A 25,098-nucleotide genomic window follows, 5' to 3' on the forward strand; every position below is an offset into this window, starting at 1 on the left:
ATATAAGTAGGGTAACTGCTGGTAAAAGAGATCCAACCGACGGCTAGATTAGCCTCTCACCTCAAGACTTCAACCTGTAAGGGTCAAAGCGTATTGTGGGATCACACCCTCAGATCCTTCTAGCATACAGCCTCTCCACTGGTCTGCACAGATCTCCCTCCTAGGGGGTCAGCACTCAGGTAGTGGCTCCTCTCCAAATAGGGTATGGGTATGTGCCAGTATCTCAAACATAAACACAACCTTCCATAGTGCAATATGTTTTATTCATCAAAAAGATCCAAATACAAAAAATGCACTCGCATAGATCTTCAGTATCTGACAGCCTCAAAACCCGCATGCTTTTGGGTGTATTCTGCATGGGTATAGGAAAAGGTGTGCCAAGATGGCGTCCACGCCAGAAGTGCGTCACTACGTCAGGCCGACGCGTTGCGTCACAATACCATGTGATTTCCTCAGGATTCTTTCTGGATTTATCCTGATGAAGTCACCTGGTATAGTGACGCAACGCGTTGATACGCCGTGAGGCAGCTTCCGGTCTGTGGTGACCTACTTTCGGTACGGGCGCCATCTTGGCACACCCAGAAAAAGTCCTAACCCGTGCAATACACCCAGGCATGAGGTTTATGTGGTTTTATGCTGTAAATTCAACATCTAACAAGTGAGTGGGCATTTTTTTTTAAATAAAGAGTCCTTTACTTAATACTGCACTATGAGGATCTTTTCTCTCACTTACCATTATCAATGGTGAGTGATATGCAGAGTTGGTGACACAATCCTGGGAGGTCTGGAGATCATATCATTTACCTGAGAGGTGAACCACAGAAAGAGGATACCAGATACTGCTGGAGAATGATCTAGGATTGATCCTGAAGGCTTGGTGGCCCAATAGGGTTGCAGAGTGGAGGTGAGGGGGCATTTTAGCCACGGGGGATAAGTGTGCTGACACCAACACAGCAATTATCACTTTGATCACCTTGCATGAACTTTTTGTGGTTTGAGCACTTTAACAGAGGATTTATGAACTTTTGTGATTTTATTCTCATTTTGTTTCAGTTTGGACACTTTTTTGCACTTATCACTTTAAGTTTGGTATGTAATTTGTGATAGGGGTTGTTTAATCATTTATTGCACATATTAGTATTTATCGCAGAGTGAAATATGTGTATATTTGATATATACACATAATTTGGTCACTTTTTTTGTACGTGTGATTTATGAAATTTATTTATGAAAATTATTTGAGTGGTTTTGTATGTATTTATTATATAAGTTTTGATAATTTATTAAGACCTATGATCACATAGGTTTGGCACTATATATTGGCGTACATTGTTGCACTTTAAAATAATTTTTATTATAAACTTATGGTATATAGTGTTTCACTACTGTCCTCCCCATGTTATGGCCCCCCCACCAATATCACTGTCCTCTCCATCTCAGTGCCCCACCATTGTCACTGTCCTCCCCATGTCATGGGCCCCCTTCAATATCACTGTCCTCCCCATGTCAGTGCCCCCCATGTCAGTGTCCTTCCCATGTCATGGCCAACCCCAATGCCATTGTCCTCCCCATGTCACTGCTCCCCCCCATGTTACTGTCCTCCCCATGTCACTGCACCCCCAATGTCACTGTCCTCCCCATGTCAGTGCCCCCCATGTCACTGTCCTCCCCATGTCATGGCCCCCCTCCAATGTCACTGCCCCCCCACATGTCACTGTTCTCCCCATGTCATGCCCCCCCAATGTCACCGTCCTCCCCATGTCAGTGCCCCCCCATGTCATGGCCCACCCCAATGCCACTGTCCTCCCCATATCACTGCCCCCCCAATGTCACTGTCCTCCCCACGTCATGGCCCACCCCAATGCCACTGTCCTCCCCATGTCACTGCTCCCCCCATGTTACTGTTCCCCCACATGTCACTGCACCCCCAATGTCACTGTCCTCCCCATGTCAGTGCCCCCCATGTCACTGTCCTCCCCATGTCATGGCCCCCCTCCAATGTCACTGACCTTCCCCCCACATGTCACTGTCCTGCCCATGTCATGGCCCCCCCAATGTCACTGTCCTCTCCATGTCAGTGCCCCCCCATTGTCACTGTCCTCCCCATGTCATTGCCCACCCCAATGCCACTGTCCTCCCCATGTCACTGCTCCCCCCCATTTTACTGTCCTCCCCATGTCACTGCCCCCCCACATGTCACTGCACCCCCAATGTCACTGTCCTCCCCATGTCAGTGCCCCCCATGTCACTGTCCTGCCCATGTCATGGCCCCCCTCCAATGTCACTGCCCCCCCACATGTCACTGTCCTCCCCATGTCATGCCCCCCCCCTCCCAATGTCACTGTCCTCTCCATCTCAGTGCCCCACCATTGTCACTGTCCTCCCCATGTCATGGCCCCCCTTCAATGTCACTGTCCTCCCCATGTCAGTGCCCCCCATGTCACTGTCCTCCCCATGTCATTGCCCCCCTCCAATGTCACTGCCCCCTCACATGTCACTGTCCTCCCCATGTCATGCCCCCCCTAATGTCACTGTCCTCCCCATGTCATGAGCCCCCTTCAATATCACTGTCCTCCCCATATCACTGCCCCCCCAATGTCACTTTCCTCCCCATGTCAGTGCCCCCCATGTCAGTGTCCTTCCCATGTCATGGCCAACCCCAATGCCACTGTCCTCCCCATGTCACTGCTCCCCCCCCATGTTACTGTTCCCCCACATGTCACTGCACCCCCAATGTCACTGTCCTCCCCATGTCAGTGCCCCCCATGTCACTGTCCTCCCCATGTCATGGCCCCCCTCCAATGTCACTGACCTTCCCCCCACATGTCACTGTCCTGCCCATGTCATGGCCCCCCCAATGTCACTGTCCTCTCCATGTCAGTGCCCCCCCATTGTCACTGTCCTCCCCATGTCATTGCCCACCCCAATGCCACTGTCCTCCCCATGTCACTGCTCCCCCCATGTTACTGTCCTCCCCATGTCACTGCCCCCCCCACATGTCACTGCACCCCCAATGTCACTGTCCTCCCCATGTCAGTGCCCCCCATGTCACTGTCCTGCCCATGTCATGGCCCCCCTCCAATGTCACTGCCCCCTCACATGTCACTGTCCTCCCCATGTCATGCCCCCCCCCAATGTCACTGTCCTCTCCATGTCAGTGCCCCCCATTGTCACTGTCCTCCCCATGTCATGGCCCCCCTTCAATGTCACTGTCCTCCCCATGTCAGTGCCCCCCATGTCACTGTCCTCCCCATGTCATTGCCCCCCTCCAATGTCACTGCCCCCTCACATGTCACTGTCCTCCCCATGTCATGCCCCCCCCCCTAATGTCACTGTCCTCTCCATGTCAGTGCCCCCCCATTGTCACTGTCCTTCCCATGTCATGGCCCCCCTTCAATGTCACTGTCCTCCCCATGTCACTGCCCCCCCAATGTCACTGACCTCCCCATGTCAGTGCCCCCCCATGTCACTGTCCTCCCCATGTTATGGCCCACCCCAATGCCACTGTTCTCCCCATGTCACTGCCCCCCAATGTCACTGACCTCCCCCATGTCGCTGTCCTCCCCATGTCAGTGCCCCCCCATGTCATGGCCCACCCCTATGCTACTGTCCTCCCCATGTCAGTGTCCCCCAATGTCACTGTCCTCCCCATGTCACTGCCCCCCAATGTCACTGTCCTCCCCATGTCAGTGCCCCCCCCATGTCATGGCCCACCCCAATGCCACTGTCCTCCCCATATCACTGCCCCCACAATGTCACTGTCCTCCCCATATCACTGCCCCCACAATGTCACTGACCTCCCCATGTCACTGCCCCCCATGTCACTGTCCTCCACAATATCACTGTCCTCCCCATGTCACTACTCCCCAAATGTCACTGTCCTCCCCATATCACTGCCCCTCCAATGTCACTGTCCTGCCCATGTCACTGACCCGACCACATGTCACTGTACTCCCCATGTCACTGACCCCACCACATGTCACTGTCCTCCCCATGTCACTGACCCGACCACATGTCACTGTACTCCCCATGTCACTGACCCGACCACATGTCACTGTCTTCCCCATGTCACTGACCCCACCACATGTCACTGTCCTCCCCATATCACGCCCCTCCCCTGTCCTCCCCCCACATGTCACTGTCCTCCCCATATCATTCACCCCCCCCTCATGTCACTGTCCTCCCCACATGTGACTGTACTCCCCATGTCACAACCCCCCTCCCCAGTGTAACTGTCTTCTTTCTGATCCTTGATGCTCCCCAATACGCAGCTTAGAACCATCTTGCGGGAGCATCGTCGGAGCCTAGTGATCCGAGGGATCAGCTTCAGCGATGCGTCTAAGTGTAATCCAACCTAAAAGGGGTTAACTGTGGCAGCTCCGTGCTACAGACCGCGATCTGCGATCGGCTTCTTATGCCTAAAACCAGGACATGCGCAGTTGCTTTATGGGAGACAGATCTTCATGGGAGACAGATCTTGCCGCTACACCGGCCATATGCCATGCTTGTCTCCTATAAAATGGCCACTTACCATACCTACTACGGACTTGAAAAAGCGGATGTGCGCGAAACATCTTGTCCTGGTAACCGGCCTCCATTCCTGCTTGCAGGCACAGCGTTGGTTACTCCCCTCCATCTCCCGGACATCGTGGTGACGTCACCTGGGACGCCACGATCACGTGGTTCCTGCCCAACAGGCGCTTCTCATCACCACGCAGATTCCATCAGAGCGGATGGGCCATCCATCCTGACTCAGGCTTCTCCAAAAAGCCACAGGCTTGTGTTTTTATGCTTTTACCCATTGTCCTTCTCAATAAAGGTACACCTCCCGGTGAGGTCTTTCTATTATTTCACTCTCCACAGTGCTTTGGTTTCTTTGGAGTGCTTTCTCAAGACCTAAGAGAACGCCCTGTGGGTGGGGTGAAACGCGTCGACACACTTCCGGTCTGCCGTCAGTACGATTTACGTCACTTCAGGTGAGTGGAGCGCACGCTGAGGGATGCGTTCCAGTGGCCATTTTTGATGTCGGGAATACAGTGTTATCCTCTGCAAACCGCAAGGCTGTGAGGTTCCTGCTATTTTCTTGGATATGTGGATCTGTGTGAGCCAATGTGGCTATTAAACAAATGCTTTTAACTTACTTTGAACATGTGAGTGGCCTGGTATCATTAATAATTTATTAAGTGCTATTGGCAGTATTACGTTGTTATTTTTTCGTCCGCACTGCTGGGAGGTTCCGAAAGAAGTGAGTTGGAGGAGAGTAGGAGAGTATTGTATCAATCAAGGTGGACCAGGAGCTCTGGAGGTTTTAGAGGGGGCATAGGATCCCTAAACTCCTAAAAGGTGCAATACTCACCAATATCTGGTGAGTGCGGTTGATATTGATTTGTCACTGGTGGATGGTGGAAGCACTTTTTCTTTGGGAGATTTGTTTTATGAATATACACCTTTGGGAAGAAGGACTTTTTCAATTTAGTTATATATATATTCATTTAGTATATATTTTGTGGACACTTTTTTGATTTATGTCAATTTATGGTGAAGAGTCCTGTGTTTTGCGCTAATTAATTTCTTTATTCTTTAATATTGGTGTTTTACACTGTTGCACAGCAGCATACCGGTATCTCTATCACATTTAGATATAATTTAAGTTTTTTGTGCGCTGGGATTCACGATATACATCTTATAATTACCTGCTCTGTGCAATTGATTTGCTTAGCAGCCTTGGATCAACCCCCCCCCCCCCTCCTTTGTATGGATGAACCATTGGTTTTCATATGCTAATCAAAATTGTAAATTGTTTTCCACCCTTAAGTTTTATATGTAGCAACCATTTCTTTCACTTACTTCATAAATCAGTGCATTTTCCCCGTTTCATGTTTTATTTGAGGAACTATAAATGTATAACTACGGTATCCATCAAAGTACCAAACAAAATTTTATATTACAACTACACCCTCTAATACATAAGATCTAATTTTCACCCTTGAAAGTGCAAACCAACAATATAACTCCAATATGTTAAATAAATATCCCTAAATATGTGAAACAAATATACCGTATTTTTCGCTCCATAAGTCGCACTTTTTTCCCCCCAAAAAAGGGGGGGAAATGTCAGTGCGTCTTATGGAGCGAATATAAAGCGGCCGGTCCGGTATTTCTGCCGCCACCATGTCAGAATACTGGGCCGCCCGCTCAGCTGTTCTCTCCTGCAAGGCTTACCTGTTCCTCGCTCCAGCGCTGCACAGTCTTCCCGCCCTGGCTTCTGTGACAGCCGGATGCCCACTGCGCATGCGCTGCGCTTTGTGAATGGTCCAGTGTTTTCTGGGACACATGACAGGTCCCAGAAGGCGCCGAGCCATTCACAAAGCACAGCGCTTCTCGCGCATGCGCAGTGGGCACCCGGCTGTCACAGAAGCCAGCGTGAGAAAGAAGAGGGAAAGACAACGCCGCGGAAGTGGGAGCGGGTACCTGTCAAATTCAGGTACCCGCTCCCCCTCCCTCCCCAAAGGTCAGCAGTCTCTGGTCATCCCCTGCACTGTCTGCAGTCTCTGGTCATCTGTACTGTGTCCCTGGTATTTTCCCTGTACTATGTCCACAGTCTCTGGTCATCTCCTGTACTGTGTTCGCAGTCTCTGGTCATCTCCTGTACTGTGTCCGCAGTTTCTGGTCATCTCCTGTACTGTGTCCGCAGTCTCTGGTCATCTCCTGTACTGTGTCCGCAGTCTCTGGTCATCTCCTGTACTGTGTCCGCAGTCTCTGGTCATCCCCTGTACTGTGTCCGCAGTCTCTGGTCATCCCCTGTACTGTGTCCGCAGTCTCTGGTTATCCCCTGTACTGTATCCGCAGTCTCTGGTCATCTCCTGTACTGTGTCCGCAGTCTCTGGTCATCCCCTGTACTGTGTCCGCAGTCTCTGGTCATCTCCTGTACTGTGTCCGCAGTCTCTGGTCATCTCCTGTACTATGTCTGCAGTCTCTGGTCATCTCCTGTACTATGTCCGCAGTCTCTGGTCATCTCCTGTACTATGTCCGCAGTCTCTCACTGTCTCCTCTAGTTTGTCTGCAGTCTCTGACCATCCCTGTACTGTGTCCGCAGTCTCTGACCATCCCTGTACTGTGTCCGCAGTCTCTGGTCATCTCCTATACTGTGTCCGCAGTCTCTTGTCATCTCCTGTACTAAGTCAGCAGTCTCTGGTCATCTCCTGTACTGTGTCAGCAGTCTCTGGTCATCTCCTGTACTGTGTCCGCAGTCTCTGGTCATCTCCTGTACTGTGTCTGCAGTCTCTGGTCATCTCCTGTACTGTGTCCGCAGTCTCTGGTCATTCCCTGTACTATGTCTGCAGTCCATTGGTTCAGAATATTTTTTTTCTTGTTTTTCGCCTCTAAAACCTAGGTGCGTCTTATGGAGCGAAAAATACGGTACATATAATAACCCAAAAATTATATATAAATTAACCCAAAAATATCCAAAAATTAAAAATAAAATAACATTTTTTGATAAAAAACAAAAAAAATTTCTATAAAAATTATGTCACTCGTGTCCAAAATAAAGTCACTCTAATCTTTGTTTACAATAATGCAAATTTTCAGATCCTTTGGTATCGAGCCCTCCCATTGGCTCCCAAAAGGAACGTATGTATCTCAAAAAAAGAGAACTCATATAGTGCATTAACTTTATAAATTCAATATCATACCCATATACCATATACACTGTGCAACTTCAAAAAAACATGATAATTAAAGTGAAAAATGTGAACACAGTGTAAAAGCCATGATAGTGCGTCACTCTGTGAATGAAATAATCCAAGTGACCATTCAGTGTACACTTCTATAGTGTAAGGCATAAATACCCTTACCAAAAAAAACAAACAAAAAACGCCTTATCAATACTGCGGAGATAAGCAACACACTCCCACAAATTTCCTCCAAGCCTGAATAATACTCCTGACTATGTCATCAACCACTTTCTCCTAGATGTCATCATGGCTTTTAAGGAAGTACTCCATAGTACTTATAGTACCCATGCTCCATGCGAGTGATATATAAACAGGATATAGTGTAATTCCGTTATGGGATTAATAAACATACACTTTATTTACTGCTTACATTAATAAAGCATGAAAACGCTTATTCCCATGCCCTCAAAACTCTAGGGTCGCAGACTCCAAAATTGTTTGACACGTGAATTCCAATAGCCAAAATGGCTGACACGCCACTTCTGGTTCCTCTCCTGTGACGTTGAATTTTTTTTTATATTTTTGGGTTCATTTATATATAATTTTTGAGTTCATTATATGTAAATTTGTTTCTCATATTTATGGATATTTATTCAACATATTGGAGTTATAGTGTTTATTTGAGGAACTGCACGTCCACTTACTCCCTGTTGTATATTTCTAACTCTGGATCTGTTTGTTTGCTAGAATGATACTATCAATAAACACCATTGTAAAAGAATTGCAGAGCAGCCCCAATCCTCCCCTTTTTGAGTTCCCGGGCTGGTGCTCCTGGCTCCTCCTCTTCTTGGTGTGTTACCATAGAAAGCCAATTTTTATTGTGGCACACGATAGGAAGACACAGAAGATGAGTTGATAAGTGCAGGACAAAGGAGGTTTTTCCAGTTTTTGGAAGTGTAAGGGGACAACGACTTTCTACAGCTTCTCTCTGTGATGATTCATCATGATGAAGGTAAAACAAATTTTAACGCCTGAACCCAGTTTTACGTTAGTAAAACTATACATATCATGACAACTACTTTTTGTGTCCAGGTGGATAATCTCTTGTTTTTTTTAAGGACAAACTTGACCTTTATTTGGTGCTAAATGGTAATGAATATCTCCTGATCTACCACCAAAAAACAACCCAAAACAAAATTTCCTACTCCAGACAATAACAGCAATACCACATTTGTGTATGTTATTTGTTGTTTGTACCAGTAGTAAGGTCCAGAAACAATAGTGCATATTTTGCTGTTTTTTCCTACCCAAAACACACTGATACGAAATTTTAAAAAATACTTTTTTTTTAATCCTACCTAAAATATATTGACCCCGACTTTCGACCAAGACATTTGACACCAACCATGACTTTTAATTCTGACCTCTAGATCAAACCCTCATTTTTTTTTTACCCAATTGTATTTTTTGTTTACAATCTTCTCCTGTAGCACAGAGAAAAAGATACAAGATGCCTTTTTCTCTATTCAAAAGGAAACAGAACCCAAGTACAAGCAGTATAGTGATAGCTAATCACAGGCTATCACAGTAATCATAACCAAGAGCCGGTCCCCCCAGGACAAAATCGTTAGTAGGAGACTACAAATGACAGCTCAGTCTCCATGCGGAGAGTGCACTATGCAGCATGCACTCAGTACAAACACAGGCACACACATATGGACGAATGGAAGAAGACCCACTTCAGTGAGGCCACATATCTGGGTACACTTGGCAGGATGGGGTTCATGCTGATTGAGGGAACCTGGAAGAAGCAGTTGAGCTGGGGCTGACTAGCATTAGATAAGAGGGGAGAAAAGGGGAAGATACCAAATAAGCAACAAACAAGTAGTAGTGACCCTGAACTACAACTAGATGTCAGCATTCCTTACAACATCAATAATATAATGCAGCTGAATGCAACTTTTATATATATATATATATATATATATATATATATATATATATATACACTGCTCAAAAAAATTCAAGGAATGCTTTTTAATCAGAGTATAGCATCAAGCCAATTAAACTCCTGGGATATTGATCTGGTCAGTTAAGTAGCAGAGGGGTTTGTTAATCAGTTTCAGCTGCTTTGGTATTAATGAAATTAACTACAGATGCACTAGATGGGCAACAATGAGACGGCCCCCAAAACAGGAATGGTTTTACAGGTGGAGGCCACTAACATTTTTTTCCCTGCTCATCTTTTCTGACTGTTTTTCACTAGTCATGCATTTGGCTAGGGTCAGTGTCACTACTGGTAGCATGAGGCGATACCTGAACCCTACAGAGTTTTCACAGGCTGTCCACCTCCTCCAGTATGGCACATCAATACGTGCCATTGCCAGAAGGTTAGCTGTGTCTCCCACCACAGTCTCAAGAGCATGGAGGAGATTACAGGAGGCAGGCAGTTACTCTAGAAGAGCTGGACAGGGCTGTAGAAGGTCCTTAACCCATCAGCAGGACTGGTATCTGCTCCTTTGTGCAAGGAGGAACAGGATGAGCACTGCCAGAGCGCTACAAAATGACCTCCAGCAGGCACTGGTGTGAATGTCTCTGACTAAACAATCAGAAACAGAAATTATGAGGGTGGTCTGAAGGCCCAATGTCCTCTAGTGGGCCCTGTGCTCACTGCCTGGCACCATAGAGCTCGATTGGCATTTGTCATTGAACACCAGAATTGGCAGGTCCGCTACTGGCACCCTGTGATTTTTGGCAGGTTCACCCGGAGCACATGTGACAGATGTGAAAGGTTCTGGAGAAGCCATGGAGATTGTTATGCTGCCTGTAACATCGTTCAGCATGACCATTTTGGTGGTGGGTCAGTGATGATCTGGGGAGGCATATCCTTGGAGGGACGCACAGACCTCTGCAGGCTAGACAGTGGCACCCTGGCTGCCATTAGGTATCAGACCCACTGGTGCAGTGGGTCCTGGGTTCCTCCTGGTGCACGACAATGACCGGCCTCATGTGGTGAGAGTATGCAGTCAGTTCCTGGAGGATAAAAGAATTGATACCATTGAATGGCCCCCACGCTCGCCTGACCTTAATCCAATAAAACACCTCTGGGATATCATGTTTCGGTCCATCCTACGACCCCAGGTTGCACCTCAGACTGTCCAGGAGCTCAGTGATGCCCTGGTCCAGATCTGGGAGGAAATACCCCAGGACACCATCCATCTCATTAGGAGCATGCCCCAACATTGTCAGGCATGCATACAAGCACATGGGAGCTATACAAACTACTGAGTACCATTTTGAGTCGCTGCAATGAAAGTTCAGCAAAATGGACTAGCCTGCTGCATCATTTTTTCACTTTGAATTTTGGGGTGTCTTTGAATTTAGTCCTCTGCAGGTTGTTAATTTTCATATCCACCAAACGATGGCGCATCCTTACATTCCTAACACATTACCCAGCCCATATCAGTATAGATATCCAGTATGATATTTTTCCCCAATGAGATCTGATGTGTTTTCAAAGTGCTCCTTTTAATTATTTTGAGCAGTATATATATATATATATATATATATACACACACACACACACACACACACACACACACAGGGGCGGACTGACCATTCGAGCACTAGGGCACTGCCCGAGGGCCCGGGGTCAGTAGAGGACACCATGAAATGCCCCTGTTACCTTTTTATAGGCTTTTTTGTGTGTGCTTTGAGAGTGGCCAAGGACACAGGGTGTATAAGGGTGTATTCTGTAAAGTCTGTTCAATTTGCTCAACTAAGGAATTGTTCTACAATACATTTTTGTCAGCATAGCTGTACGGGGGAAATACTGGAGCTGAGGAGTGTTCAGATTGCAAATACTGTATAACTGTTGTTGTTTTTATAAGAGGGTGGTGTTGATACTATTATTTGCTATATAAAAATTTGATCTGAAATTTGCTCATTGTGTGTATTAAACGCTTTCACTGTTTGTTATAGTTTATCAGAGTCACATATGACCCAGCATTTCCAGCTATTTTTTATCCTAAAGATCAGGCATCACTAAATGGCGTACTGCTTCACTGTCCCATCAGGACCCATGCAGTCCTGCCATTTAAGAGCCTTTTCTTCCCCTCAGTTGTCTCACAGTCATCCTCACAGAGCTGACAGCGGGAGGCAGGACAGTTCTGGATGGAGGGTGGGAGCTGCACAAGGTTAACAAGCAGGTGATTTGTTGCTAGGATGTGTTGCTAGGATGTCAATCACTGTCTGTGTAAGACAAGAAAGTGAGCGGGAGGGCCGAAGTTAAAGGGACCAATGACAGTAATTTGGGGCTATGATTATGGTGTGTGGGGGCTGAGGACAGTAATGTGGGTAGGCTGAGGATAATAACATGGGGGGCACTGAGGACAGTAACATGGGGGGATCTGAGCACAGTAACATGGGGGGGCTGAGGACAGTAACATGAGGGGGGATTAGGACAGTAATGTGGGGGTAATTTTAATACTGGCCAGATCAAAATATAAATGATCAGCAATTCAATGCTCATTTATAGTAATGGGCACTGGTTAGTATCATCCCAAAGAATATAATCAATCAAAATATAGACAGTGAAAAATGGGACTTTCAAGATACCAAATCAGTGACCAACTGATAGCCTCAAAACACCACAGTGCATAAAAACCATACAAATTTATTTATAAGTCATAGAAAACCCAATTTAAAATGGTCAACATCAGAAAGTACAGTATATACTAGACATTATCCCTCCTGTCTATCCATATTGTGAGTTTATCCACTTCCTCAGGATATTAACTGGAGCTGTATGGGATGTTCAATATAGAAGTTCAAACCTAGGATAAATATTAAAAGACACATTAATAATACTGTCCAAATTCAGCTGCGGAGAGGGAGGACAACCAAAGAAAGAAAAGAAAGGAAGAAAAAAAAATAGGAAAGAGAATGGCGAATGGAGCGAAGGTAGGTGCTTTATTCTCTTTCCTTTTTCTTTCTCACCTTTTGTTCTTTGGTTGTCTGGACAGTATTATTAATGTCTTTTTATATTTATCCAAGGTTTGAACTTTCATATACTGTATATTGTACATCCATACAGCTCCAGGTAATGTGCTGAGGAAGCGGATACACTTGTGAAATGTGTAGACAGGAGCGATTATGTCAAATATAGAATAACATCCTTTCTGATGTTGACAATTTTAAATTGGGTTTTATATGACTAATTAATAAACGTATGTTTTTATGCACCATGATGTTTTGAGGCTATCAATTGGTCACTGATTAGGTATCTTAAAAGTCCAAATTTCTCCTGTCTATAGTTTGATTTTACTGGCCAGATCATCAGGTGAAAACCAAGGGGGGGGGGGGGGAATAAAACAAATACAGCTACCACATCTAATGATTGGCAAGCTGCAATATTATACATGTTTGATTTAATACTGGTTTCACTTTGTGGTTTCAGAAATATCACTGTTTTCTCCTCAGATTTTTTTTTTTTTTAACAAATATTGATAACAGTCCAATTTTGATCATATTTTAGTACCATTTAGCACAAGTTCCCAACAAGGAGTTTTAACTGTAACCAAACCTTTGTAAAAACACCTTGCTGAACACTCCTTTGATGTAACAGTAAAACAACACCGTTTTCATGTTGTTGAAGTCAATATACAGAGTTTGTACAAAAATATGGAAACATTACATAATTTGCAGGTGTGAAAGTGATGACATGTTTCATGCTGAAGTGATGTAACATTCTTTTGCTTCCGCTGTGTGATAAGACACCTAGCTAACATGTGGGAAGCCTCACTTTCGTTATGTACTGCTAGTAATATGGAGTCATGTCAGAGCTTACTGATTTTAAAAGAGAGTGTCTCTGTGACTAGTTTCCAATTTATTTTGAAATGTCATGAAGTACAGTATCAAAGGTTATGACGGCATATAGAGTTTCTGGGAAAATGTTGTCTGATAAGCATAAGCATGATCGACATGGTCAACTGAACAAGAGAGACAAAAGGACATTCTGCAGGAGTGTGAACCAGAATAAGAAAACAACTTCTGCAAAAGCGACTGCCGATCTCAATCTCGGTCTACAAAGGGTCATGTCCACAAAACCTGCGGAGGGAACTGCACAAGCAAAACATTCACAGGCGAGCCATAATTGCCCAACCACTAATGATCGATATTAATGCTCTGAAGAGGAGAGAGTGGTGCAACACCCATAAATCATGGACTATCCATCAATGGAAGACTGTAATATGGTCTGATGAATCGAGCTTCACACTATTCCCAACCACCAGGTGTGTTTACATGTGGCAAACACCATCCCAAGCTTACGGCCAGGACTGTCTAGTGCTATCAGTAAAGCATGGTGGTGGCGCAATCATAGTTTGAGTAGCCATATCTTGGTATTCTGCAGGGCCCATTATCACCTTGAAAGGTAAAGTTACTGCCAGTGACTATGTAGAAATTCGGGCTGACCATTTGTACCCTATGGTGTAGACACTGGTTCCTGAAGACAGCACCATTTACCAAGACGATAATGCTCCGATTAACATGGCTGATGTCAAATCATGGACTGACGAGCATGCAGACAAAGTCTCGCATCTTCCCTGTGAGAACTGGAACAATTTTTGCATGCAGAGTGGTATCAGATTCCATTACCCACCATTCAAGACTTAGATTTGCCAATTCCCATGACAATTCAGGCCATCTTGTTTCCATAAATTTGTCCAACCCCTGTAGGTGCATGTCTTTGTCAGTATTGATGTTACTTTATGCATATTTCACTGCTAATAACTTTTTATTGCTATCTATAGCAGATACAGTATCTCACAGAAGTGAGTACACCTTCACATTTTTGTAAATATTTTATTCTATCTTTTCATGTGACAACACTGAAGAAATGAAACTTTGCTACAATGTAAAGGAGTGAGTGTACAGCTTGTACAACCGTGTAAATTTTTTGTTCCCTCAAAATAACTCAACACACAGCCATTAATGTATAAACCGCTGGCAACAAAAGTGAGTACACCCCTCAGTGAAAATGTCCAAATTGGGCCCAAAGTCTCAATATTTTGTGTGGTCACCATTATTATCCAGCACTGCCTTAACCTTCCTGGGTATGGAGTTCACTAGAGCTTCACAGGTTGCCACTGGAGTCAATTCCACTCCTCCATGAGGCTATCACAGAGCTGGTGGATGTCAGAGACCTTGCGCTCCTCCACCTTCCGTGTGAGGATGCCCCACAGATACTCAATAGGGTTTAGGTATGGAGACATGCTTGGCCAGTCCATCACCTTTAGCCTCAGCTTCTTTAGCAAGGCAGTGGTCATCTTGGGGGTGTGTTTGGGGTTATGTTGGAATACTGCCCTGTGGCCCAGTCTCAGAAGGGAGGGGATCATGCTCTGCTTCAGTATGTCACAGTACATGTTGGCATTCATGGTTCCCTCAATGAACTGTAGCTCCCCAGCAGCACTCATGCAGCCCCAGACCATGACACTTCCACCACCATGCTTGACTGTAGGCAAGACACACTTGTCTTTGTACTCTTCACCTGGTTGCTGCCACACACATTTGACACCATCTGAACCAAATCAGTTTATCTTGGTCTCATCAGACCACAGGATATGGTTCCAGTAATCCATGTCCTTAGTCTGCTTGTCTTCAGCAAACTGTTTTCAGGCTTTTTTGTGCATCATCTTTAGAAGAGGCTTCCTTCTGGGATGACAGCCATGCAGACTAATTTGATGCAGTGTGCGGCGTATGGTCTGAGCACTGACAGGCTGACCCCCCACCCCTTCAACCTCTGCAGCAATGCTGGCAGCACTCATACATCTATTTCCCAAAGACAACCTCTGGATATGATGCTGAGCACGTGCACTCAACTTCTTTGGTAGACCATGGCAAAGCCTGTTCTGAGTGGAACCTGTCCTGTTAAACTGCTGTATGGTCTTGACCACCGTGCTGCAGCTCAATTTCAGGGTCTTGGCAATCTTCTTATAGCCTAGACCATCTTTATATAGAGCAACAATTCTTTTTTTTCAGATCCTCAGAGAGTTCTTTGCCATGAGGTACCATGTTGAACTTCCAGTGACCAGTATAAGAGAGTGAGAGCGATAACACCAAATTTAACACACCTGCTCCCCATTCACACCTGAGACCTTGTAACACTAACTAGTCACATGACACCGGGGAGGGAAAATGGCTGATTGAGCCCAATTTGAACATTTTCACTTAGAGGTGTACTCACTTTTGATGCCAGCGGTTAGACATTAATGGCTGTGTGTTGAGTTATTGTGAGGGGACAGCAAATTTACACTGTTATACAAGCTGTACACTCACTACATTACATTGTAGCAAAGTGTCATTTCTTCAGTGTTGTCACATGAAAAGATATAATAAAATATTTACAAAAATGTGAGGGGTGTACTCACTTCTGTGAGATACTGTAGATATGGCAAGTAAACCATTTCCTTACAAAGAGTAATTTGAACTTTTAAGAGACTTGTGACTGTGTTCTACTAAATAGTAGCAGAAAGACTCTGGCAAACAAATATCTTCTGAAGAGGGAGGAGAGCTGTCTGACTGTAATTTCAGAACTACTGTAATCTGGCAACAAAGAAAACCATAACAGTAACCACAAGGGGAAAGTTATGGCTCATGCACACAGAAATTCTGTTTAGCCCTTCTGAATGCCAAAACTCTTTGCAGGAGAAGAGCCGCGTATTGCCTACGGTATTTAGGCATGTTCAACATTTATGGACTCCATTGACCATAATATTGTTCTGGCTACTGGAATGCACTAATGCTGAAACGCTAGACAGGTCTAGCTTTTTATTTTTTTGCACTTCAGCTCCCCTCCTAAACGCACCTTTCGTGTTTATTTTTTTCAGTCTATAAACGCTCCTCTTCTAATATGCTTGTAAACACCTATATGTACATGGACACATAGGCTTACATAGAAGTGCTTTTATAGGCTGAAAAAAAAAGCCAAATGACTGTAAAGGAGGAGGTTTTTAAGCTCTGTGTGCATGAGGCCTAATAATGCAGTATGTTACCAAAATACTACATAGAAAAACAAAGAGGGAATTTGAAACCTTGACCAGTGCAACATTTGAGTACTCCTAGAAAAGGTTTGCCTGCCACAGGCGAAAAACTTTATATGGTTCCTCAAATTTCATACAGGAATAATGAAATAACAACTTAGAGACAATTAGATATTGTGACTTCTGCAGATCTTTTGCTTTATTATTAACCTGACGCATTCTTGATCAATTTTTTTGGGAACGCTCGAGGGTATGCAAAAAATCAGTGATTAAATCAGAACTCCAGTTATGTTCTCTACATCCCGCAGCCTTTCTTCCCCCTTCCTGAACTCCCCATGCTATACATTTAAATAGGGCAATTGACATTTCTTACTGATGCACAGAAAAGTGCTCAGGTGAACGCCATTCTGTATGCAAGTACTGTGAGATGTGACAAACAGCCATCTCACATACAGTGGGGATCGAAAGTTTGGGCACCCCAGCTAAAAATTTGTATTAATGTGCATAAAGAAGCCAAGGAAAGATGGAAAAATCTCCAAAAGGCATCAAATTACAGATTAGACATTCTTATAATATGTCAACAAAGGTTAGATTTTATTTCCATCATTTACACTTTCAAAATAACAGAAAACAAAAAAATGGCGTCTGCAAAAGTTTGGGCACCCTGCAGAATTTATAGCATGCACTGCCCCCTTTGCAAAGCTGAGACCTGCCAGTGTCATGGATTGTTCTCAATCATCGTCTGGGAAGACCACGTGATGTCAATCTCAAAGGTTTTAAATGCCCAGACTCATCTGACCTTGCCCCAACAAATAGCACCATGGGTTCTTCTAAGCAGTTGTCTAGAAAACTGAAACTGAAAATAGTTGACGCTCACAAAGCTGGAGAAGGCTATAAGAAGATAGCAAAGCGTTTTTCAGATGTCAATATCCTCTGTTCGGAATGTAATTAAGAAATGGCAGTCATCAGGAACAGTGGAAGTTAAAGCAAGATCTGGAAGACCAAGAAAAATATCAGACAGAACAGCTCGCAGGATTGTGAGAAAAACAATTCAAAACCCACGTTTGACTGCACGATCCCTCCAGAAAGATCTGGCAGACACTGGAGTTGTGGTACACTATTCCACTATAAAGAGATACTTGTACAAATATGGTCTTTATGGAAGAGTCATCAGAAGAAAACCTCTTCTACATCCTCACCACAAAAATCATCGTTTGAACTTTGCAAATGAACATATAGACAAGCCTGATGCATTTTGGAAACAAGTTCTGTGGACCAATGAGGTTAAAATTGAACTTTTTGGCCGGAATGGGCAAAGGTACGTTTGGAGAAGAAGGGGCACAGAATTGAATGAAAAGAACCTCTGTCCAACTGTTAAGCATGGGGTTGGATCAATCATGCTTTGGGGTTGTGTTGCAGCCAGTGGCACAGGGAACATCTCACGAGTAGAAGGAAAAATGGATTCAATAAAATGTCAGCAAATTTTGGATGGTAACTTGATGCCATCTGTGAAAAAGCTGAAGTTAAAGAGAGGATGGCTTCTACAAATGGATAATGATCCTAAACACACCTCGAAATCCACGGGGGATTACATCAAGAGGTGTAAACTGAAGGTTTTGCCATGGCCTTCACAATCTCCTGACCTCAACATAATTGAAAATCTATGGATAGACCTTAAAAGAGCAGTGCGTGACAGACAGCCCAGAAATCTCAGAGAACTGGAAGACTTTTGTAAGGAAGAATGGGCAAAGATACCTCAAACAAGAATTGAAAGACTCTTGGCTGGCTACAAAAAGCATTTACAAGCTGTTATACTTGCCAAAGGGGGCAGTACAAGATATTAACTCTGCAGGGTGCCCAAACTTTTGCCTGACGCCATTTTTTTGTTTTCTGTTATTTTGAAAGTGTAAATGATGGAAATAAAATCTAACTTTTGTTGACATATTATAAGAATGTCTAATCTGTAATTTGATGCCTTTTGGAGATTTTTCCATCTTTCCTTGGCTTTTTTATGCACATTAATACACATTTTTAGCTGGGGTGCTCAAACTTTCGATCCCCACTGTAGGTAGTAGAAAATATGGCAGTCTGACAAGAGCAACACTGCCCAAAAAAAAGTGGTTAATTAATTTTTTGGGCAGTGTTGCTCTTGTCAGACTGCCATATTTTCTACTATGTATTCTGGGTTTATAAATCCACATTTATATTATAAGTGAGATGGAGATATTATCCTGACACTGATATACGTGTCATGCTAGGTGGCTTCCTTCTTTTTGTTTGATGCATCTCACATAGGTACCTTATCAACCATTTAAACATTCTGGGTGCACAGCTTAAGTTGGCATAAGAAAACAACATATTATTAAAAAATGCCAGCATACTATGTGATAGGAGTATTCTATATATTGTCTATCATTTCATCCTGCAGTCATGATGCCTCCCCTTATTCAGGTGAAAGCAGGAAAGGGGGCAGGGGGGGGAGGAGGTGTCATTGATAGCCTGGGCTCACAGAAAGTGGGTCTGTTAGAGGACTGGAGGCCAGGACCGGGAGCAGCGAGTCTGCAGAGGACAGAACCAGAAAGTTAAGTCAAAAGCAACTATATGTGTTTTCCACTGCTGGGCAATACATCTGAAATTAAAATAAAAAAAAAAAAAAAAAAAACTTGGAGTTGTGGTTTAATTAATTCTAGAAATGGTTGCTGCTTTAGGAAAATCGTTCAGTGTCAGGACCAGTTCAATGAACTGCAACCCTGTTCATGACTTGATTCATCTTCTTAACACCACCAGGACTTACGTCTGCCTCTATAGAGGCAGGATTCTCCCCTTACCCTGGCCATGTGGTTAAAGAAAATAAGACATAAGGAAATGCTAACAGCCTCCTTGAATACCGTGAAGAAAACTTTAGGCTCACATGGTTTTATTGGGTGGAATACACATGCTGCCCAGAATATAGATCTATCCTTGAACAATGAGTCCCAGGATGGTGGAAGTTTTTTCCCTGTGCCTTGATTCTTTTTCTATGCATACTTGTCTTCTGCCCTTTTTTCTTCCTCTTCTTCCCTTGCCCTTTCTATCCCAATATGTAGTACCTGTTATTTCTTTGACCTCATGCTTTGCAAAGAACTGGACATTCTACTGGCTGTCTGGTGCATATATGTAGATGGAACCATAGAACTTGTAATCTGCATCAACAACATATATGTAGATTGTAGTATTTTGAAGACAGACTATAACTTTACAGTCAATTGACCTCTCTATTATACCTTTTCTTTGTTTATATGTATGTATTAATATTTTGTTAATGTATGCATTAACATGCATTATTATTGTCCTATCCTTTTGTCAAAATAAAATAAAGGACTATTTAAAAAAAGGAAAAAAGATGCTGCGACCGCTAATGACTTGAAATTCAGGCTGCCCAAGCTTTAGTTCACATGCTTGGAAGAAATTTTTTTATAAATTATAGATACACTTTAAACACTAGGTAAACAACAAATAAAACAGCTTCTTTTTGGACTAAGGCTCCATTCACACTTGTGCAACTTCAAAATCGTGTGATTTTCATAGCGATTTTACAGTGCGACTTGGGCTTTGACCAAGGATGATTGTTTGTGCTTTACAAAGTCGCACACAATGTATAACATTCAGGTGCGACTTTCATGCGACTTTGGAGGGTTTACATTGAAGTCTATGACTCAAGTCGCATGAAAGACTGTTCAATTGGTTATAATGAAGACAGACGTTGCATTTAGCAGTCAGTCTGAGAAAGGGCATAGTAAGACCTACATTAACTATATTCAAAACCAAGCAAAAAAATGTTTAATGTGCATGGAAGGATCGCCGCTCTCCCGATCGGCCCAAGTAAACAGAAGATGAAAGAGGGCCTCAGCCTGCGTCTCTCCCAAAACCACAAACAAACAAGAGATACCTGTCCCAAAACCACGTCCCATGGCAAATTTCACTCCACCCATGGGCTTAGTCATAGGGCCTATGACTGACCCCTTATTGGCCAGGGTGCAGTATGTCAGAGGGCGTGATTTTGGTGGAGACACACAGGCCGAGGCCACCTTTCATCTTGTGTTTACACAAGCTAATAGGGAGAGCAGTGATCCTTCCATTCACATTAATAAGCCCTCTGGAGCGGTACATGGACACCCAGCATCCCATTTCTAAGTGGATCCAGGGAAGCAGTCCTCTTTGCTTGAGCGGCGCCACAATGTTTATCAGATATAAGAAAGCACACCATGATGTTTCCCCATCAAGGGTTGAGTCCATGTCATCCTACACTCACTAGATGTCATCATTCAACTTTGAAGGCTGAGGAAAAACTGGCGTAAAAGAATTACAACTGGGGAGAGCACCAGAGAGGAGGTGAGTATTGCAGCCAACCAAGTAAGACTACAGAATTGTCCACTGCTTTGTAGGACCAGTGAGAAACAGAAAAAATATGGAGAGCACACAGAACAGTATACAGAACTGTTAATATGCAATACTTATTTAATGCACACAAAAACATACCAACGAAAAAAAAACAGATAAAAGCATGGTACGCTATTCTGCCTTAAATCACTCTTTAGTCTCCATTTTATTTTGCAAAACAAAAAAGATGAAGCAAAAATGGCCTTATGTAGACAGGTTTAGAGATATGTGGGAGTGCCACCTTTTAGTACTGGCTGGGAGACAAGCCTGTATGGTGAAATACTGTACAAAAGGAAACAAATATGTGCACTGGAATTACACACTGCCCTTAGTTGTTTCCAGTTTCCTGGCTGCCATGTTCATTTTCCTGCTTTACCACTTACTGGATCACTGACCTGGAATAAGCATGTAGGCTGGGAGTCCTGACTACACCAGTTTCATACTAGCTTTGTGAAAGTGGATAGCTGTAGGATAGTTGGATCTCAGCAGGCAGAACTAACTATTGGTAACTAGTAGGTTGGGAGCACCAGTGCACTTTTCCCTCATTAAAGGCTGTCTTTTAATGTTACCTCTTAAAAATGTAGACAAGCATACAAATTATGGAAATGTAAGCATTGTTTAATTTTCGCAGTTTGAATGTGATCTACAAATAACAATTAAAAGAAAAACGTTTTCTTTGTCTCTCCTTGACAAACAATGCTTACAGCAATACAAAAGAGTATTAAAATGGATAATTAGTATATCAAAGGGCAATGATTTGCTGGTATATGACAGTAAAAAGAGCCATAGGGGTGGGGAATAAATTATAAATGGAATATTGCCTCTGACCAATCGTCTAAACATCACAGGAAAAAAAAAAAAAAGAGAAGGAGAGGAGAGTCAACTGGCCAAATATGAAGAAATAAACATGCATTGCTGGTAAGCCTTTTTGTCAGGGACCAAAACAGAACCAAATGCCTTGTTGATAACAACAGTATGGGCTGCTACTAATAGAGATGGAATGAGCGGGTAAATTAAAGTGCAGCTAGAAAAAGAATCTGCCCTAGTCAATTTAAGGTAAGGGTTTAACTTGCTATCACACTAAAACAATTTAAAATGGTTAATCTGCACCACTAGCAATCAAAATGAAATTGGGTAAAATAAAAACAGTACTCCAAATGTTTAAGCAGAGTTTTAAAATCCAAAAGTGCTGGAGAGTTAGAGCAAGCTTAGAAATAACATTTTTGATTAAGCAGAAATAATTATCCCTCTGCCCATTTAACAATCATAATCAAGATAAACCAAAATATGTGCCTTGCCACGACAAGCAGCAAAATATTAAATCCATAATGAAAAAATTAATGGGGAACATACTTTTTTTTTGCAGTGCCCTTCATGCTTTTTTTTTTCTTTCACTTAGTCTCAAACTCATCCTGGACCTACCAGCCTCTACCTTAACTTCTACTAAGTGTCAAGCCCACATACGTTGTAAACATTTGAGACATAGCCCAAAATGTGTGTTTTGAAGCGGCTTGGTCCATGCCTTTCAGTAAAATTAACATGGGCATACCACTCCAATTATCCGTTAACACTCAAGAGCTCATTTAAACAATTTTAAATAATAAAAAAAAAATCTTCTTTTTCTTCAGGGAGATTTTAGAGTAACAAATATCTTCACTAAGAAGGTGTCTATACATACTGCAAATGAGATATAAAATGCATAGATGTGTTTAAATCAACTTTAGCAGACCCACAGCAGGCTCTTTACTCCACACAAAATGTATGCACCATTGGCACCTAACTGCCATCTGAAGGCTAGTTATAAAAAAGTTCAGTCCTTGGGGCTTCATTGCTCTCCACAAAATATAAGTGGGTTGGATAGCATAATCCATCCCAGTGCAAATTTCCACAACACTCCTAACTCTTCTGCTGGGTCTGGGCAAGGCACAGCCAGCTGGAATTAGGAGTTACTTAGCAGATGCATCATTGCTGGGTAAGCTCCGTCAGGCTGTCACATTCACATCCCTGAGAGAGGAAGAGCCTTGTGTATAGAGTTCAGTAGACAGCACAGGCAAGGCAGAGTCCGGCTGCACCACAGAACCTCCCTGAGCCAGGATCTGCTGGATGGTTTTACGTAGATTTGGATGTAATCGTCCATGAGTCTGACAGAAGATTTCCAGGGCACATGATTTCAGTGGTCCAGCGCTAAGATCTTCATAAAGTGGGATAGTGTACATCCTAGATGTCTAAAATAAAACAGAAGATAAAAAGGGGCATATATTAGAAGTATAACAACTCTTACTGTTATAAATAGCATGTACTATTAACCACTTCCCATTCAGCCGCTGTTTATAAAAACGGTAGGACGGTGGCAGTCCAGGGGCGGGTTGCCGTTCATAACCGGCACCCGCATTTTCAAGCTGTGTGCGCTCCCTGGGAGCGTGCAGCACCGGGATCCGGCGCCAGCTTTGTCCTCCGGACACAGTGAAACACCGATCGTCGGACGGGACCTCTGTGCGAGGTCCCGATCATGTGATCACTGATTGGCTATTCAGTGATCACATGCAGAGTAGTAAGCAAGATGTCACTTCTGACATCATTGCTTACTATGTGTGAAATCTGTGAATGATCACAGAGGTCACAAGGTACAAGGCTATTCACAACAGCCTTGTACCATGTGACAAGCTGTGACCAATCACAGCTCACACAGCATTTCTCAATGGCTGCAACAATGCAACCAGAGAGAAGGGGAAATGATTGGTTTTACATCCTTTATGGGTATAAAAGCAATCAGCGTAAAAAAAAAAAAAAAAAAAAATCATCACCCCCCACAAGTAGTACTGCAAGGGTGACAGCATGAAAAAAAAAAACATAAATAATAATATAAAAAAATTAAATAAAAATGTAAAAAATGTTTTTTTAAATTATAATTTTTGGTTATAAACTAATTTGGGTTATTTTTTTTTACTAAAAAGATAACTTTAAATTTTGGCCAAGATTTATGATGAAATATTATTTATTTGCAAAATTTTATAAGAAAAACCCTTTTTTCAAAATTTTTGGACCTTTTCATTTATATAACAAAAAAAAATAAAAATCCCAGTGGTGAATAAATACCACCAAAATAAAGCTTTATCTGTATCAAAAAAATGCTAAAAAATTCATATGGGTACAGTGTTGCATGACTGCGCAATTGTCATTCAAAGTGTGATAGCGCTGAAAGCTGAAAATTAGCCTGGACAGGAAGGGGGTGAAAGTGTCCGGACTTGAAGTTGTTAACAAAAACAAAAATAAATAACTGCATATAAAAGAACAAATAAAAAAAAAAACACAAAACACATTCTTAAGCGACTATGCACCATACCAGTTTAATATATGGAACCTACTATGCCATAGACTGGCCAACTACTAGTAGATCAGTTACAACAGCCCAGTCTCTAGTATAAGCTTTTAACAAACCCTGGTATATATTTCTATTTATTCAGTTATACTACTTTATAAAAAAACACTTGGAGGTATAAAAATGCAGGAACCTAAAGAATCAGATATGTTTTAAAAGTGCACTTAATCTTTAAAAGAGAAGTGCGGGAATCAATAAAAAGCCTGGACTGGCTAAGTGACATCAGCCGTTAGCAGACTAGCCTACTGTTGGCTGAATATGGGTCACAGAACTGCACAACTAAGTGCGCTCCGGTGACCCACAAGAGAAGTAGGGCCGAAAGAGCTTTGGTCCTACCTCTCCTTTAAAAGCAAAGCTCACTCAAAACTGTTGAGAACTAGCTAAACTTCATAGACCTAAAGGTCATAGAGTACATTTGATTTTTTTTTACTTTGGGACCACTGTTGAATTCTTAGAAGATTATGAGCTTCGGCAAAGTAAGAACCACTGAAAACTGAATTAGGATTTTAAGACCAACACATAAAGCTGAACTCTGGGTTCCTGTAAACGTTTACTTGGCAGTGGGCACCTGTCCCACTCTACA

At 43.1% G+C, this 25,098-nt stretch overlaps 1 protein-coding gene across 1 annotated transcript in view; it reads right to left on the reverse strand.

The window, feature by feature from the left end:
* Positions 1-21,196: 21,196 nt before the first annotated feature.
* RNPEPL1 (arginyl aminopeptidase like 1) overlaps positions 21,197-25,098 on the reverse strand; it is a 37,840-nt gene continuing 33,938 nt past the window's right edge. The window contains exon 11 of the mRNA XM_089685459.1: positions 21,197-23,361. Within this exon, the coding sequence (XP_089541585.1) occupies positions 23,119-23,361 (243 nt within the window). The 3' untranslated portion in view covers positions 21,197-23,118. The remainder of the gene's footprint in view (positions 23,362-25,098) is intronic.

Source organism: Staurois parvus, unplaced genomic scaffold, assembly GCF_062004578.1.
Source record: "Staurois parvus isolate SC_StPar_1 unplaced genomic scaffold, SC_StPar_1.0 ptg000376l, whole genome shotgun sequence".
Lineage (NCBI taxonomy): Eukaryota > Metazoa > Chordata > Amphibia > Anura > Ranidae > Staurois > Staurois parvus.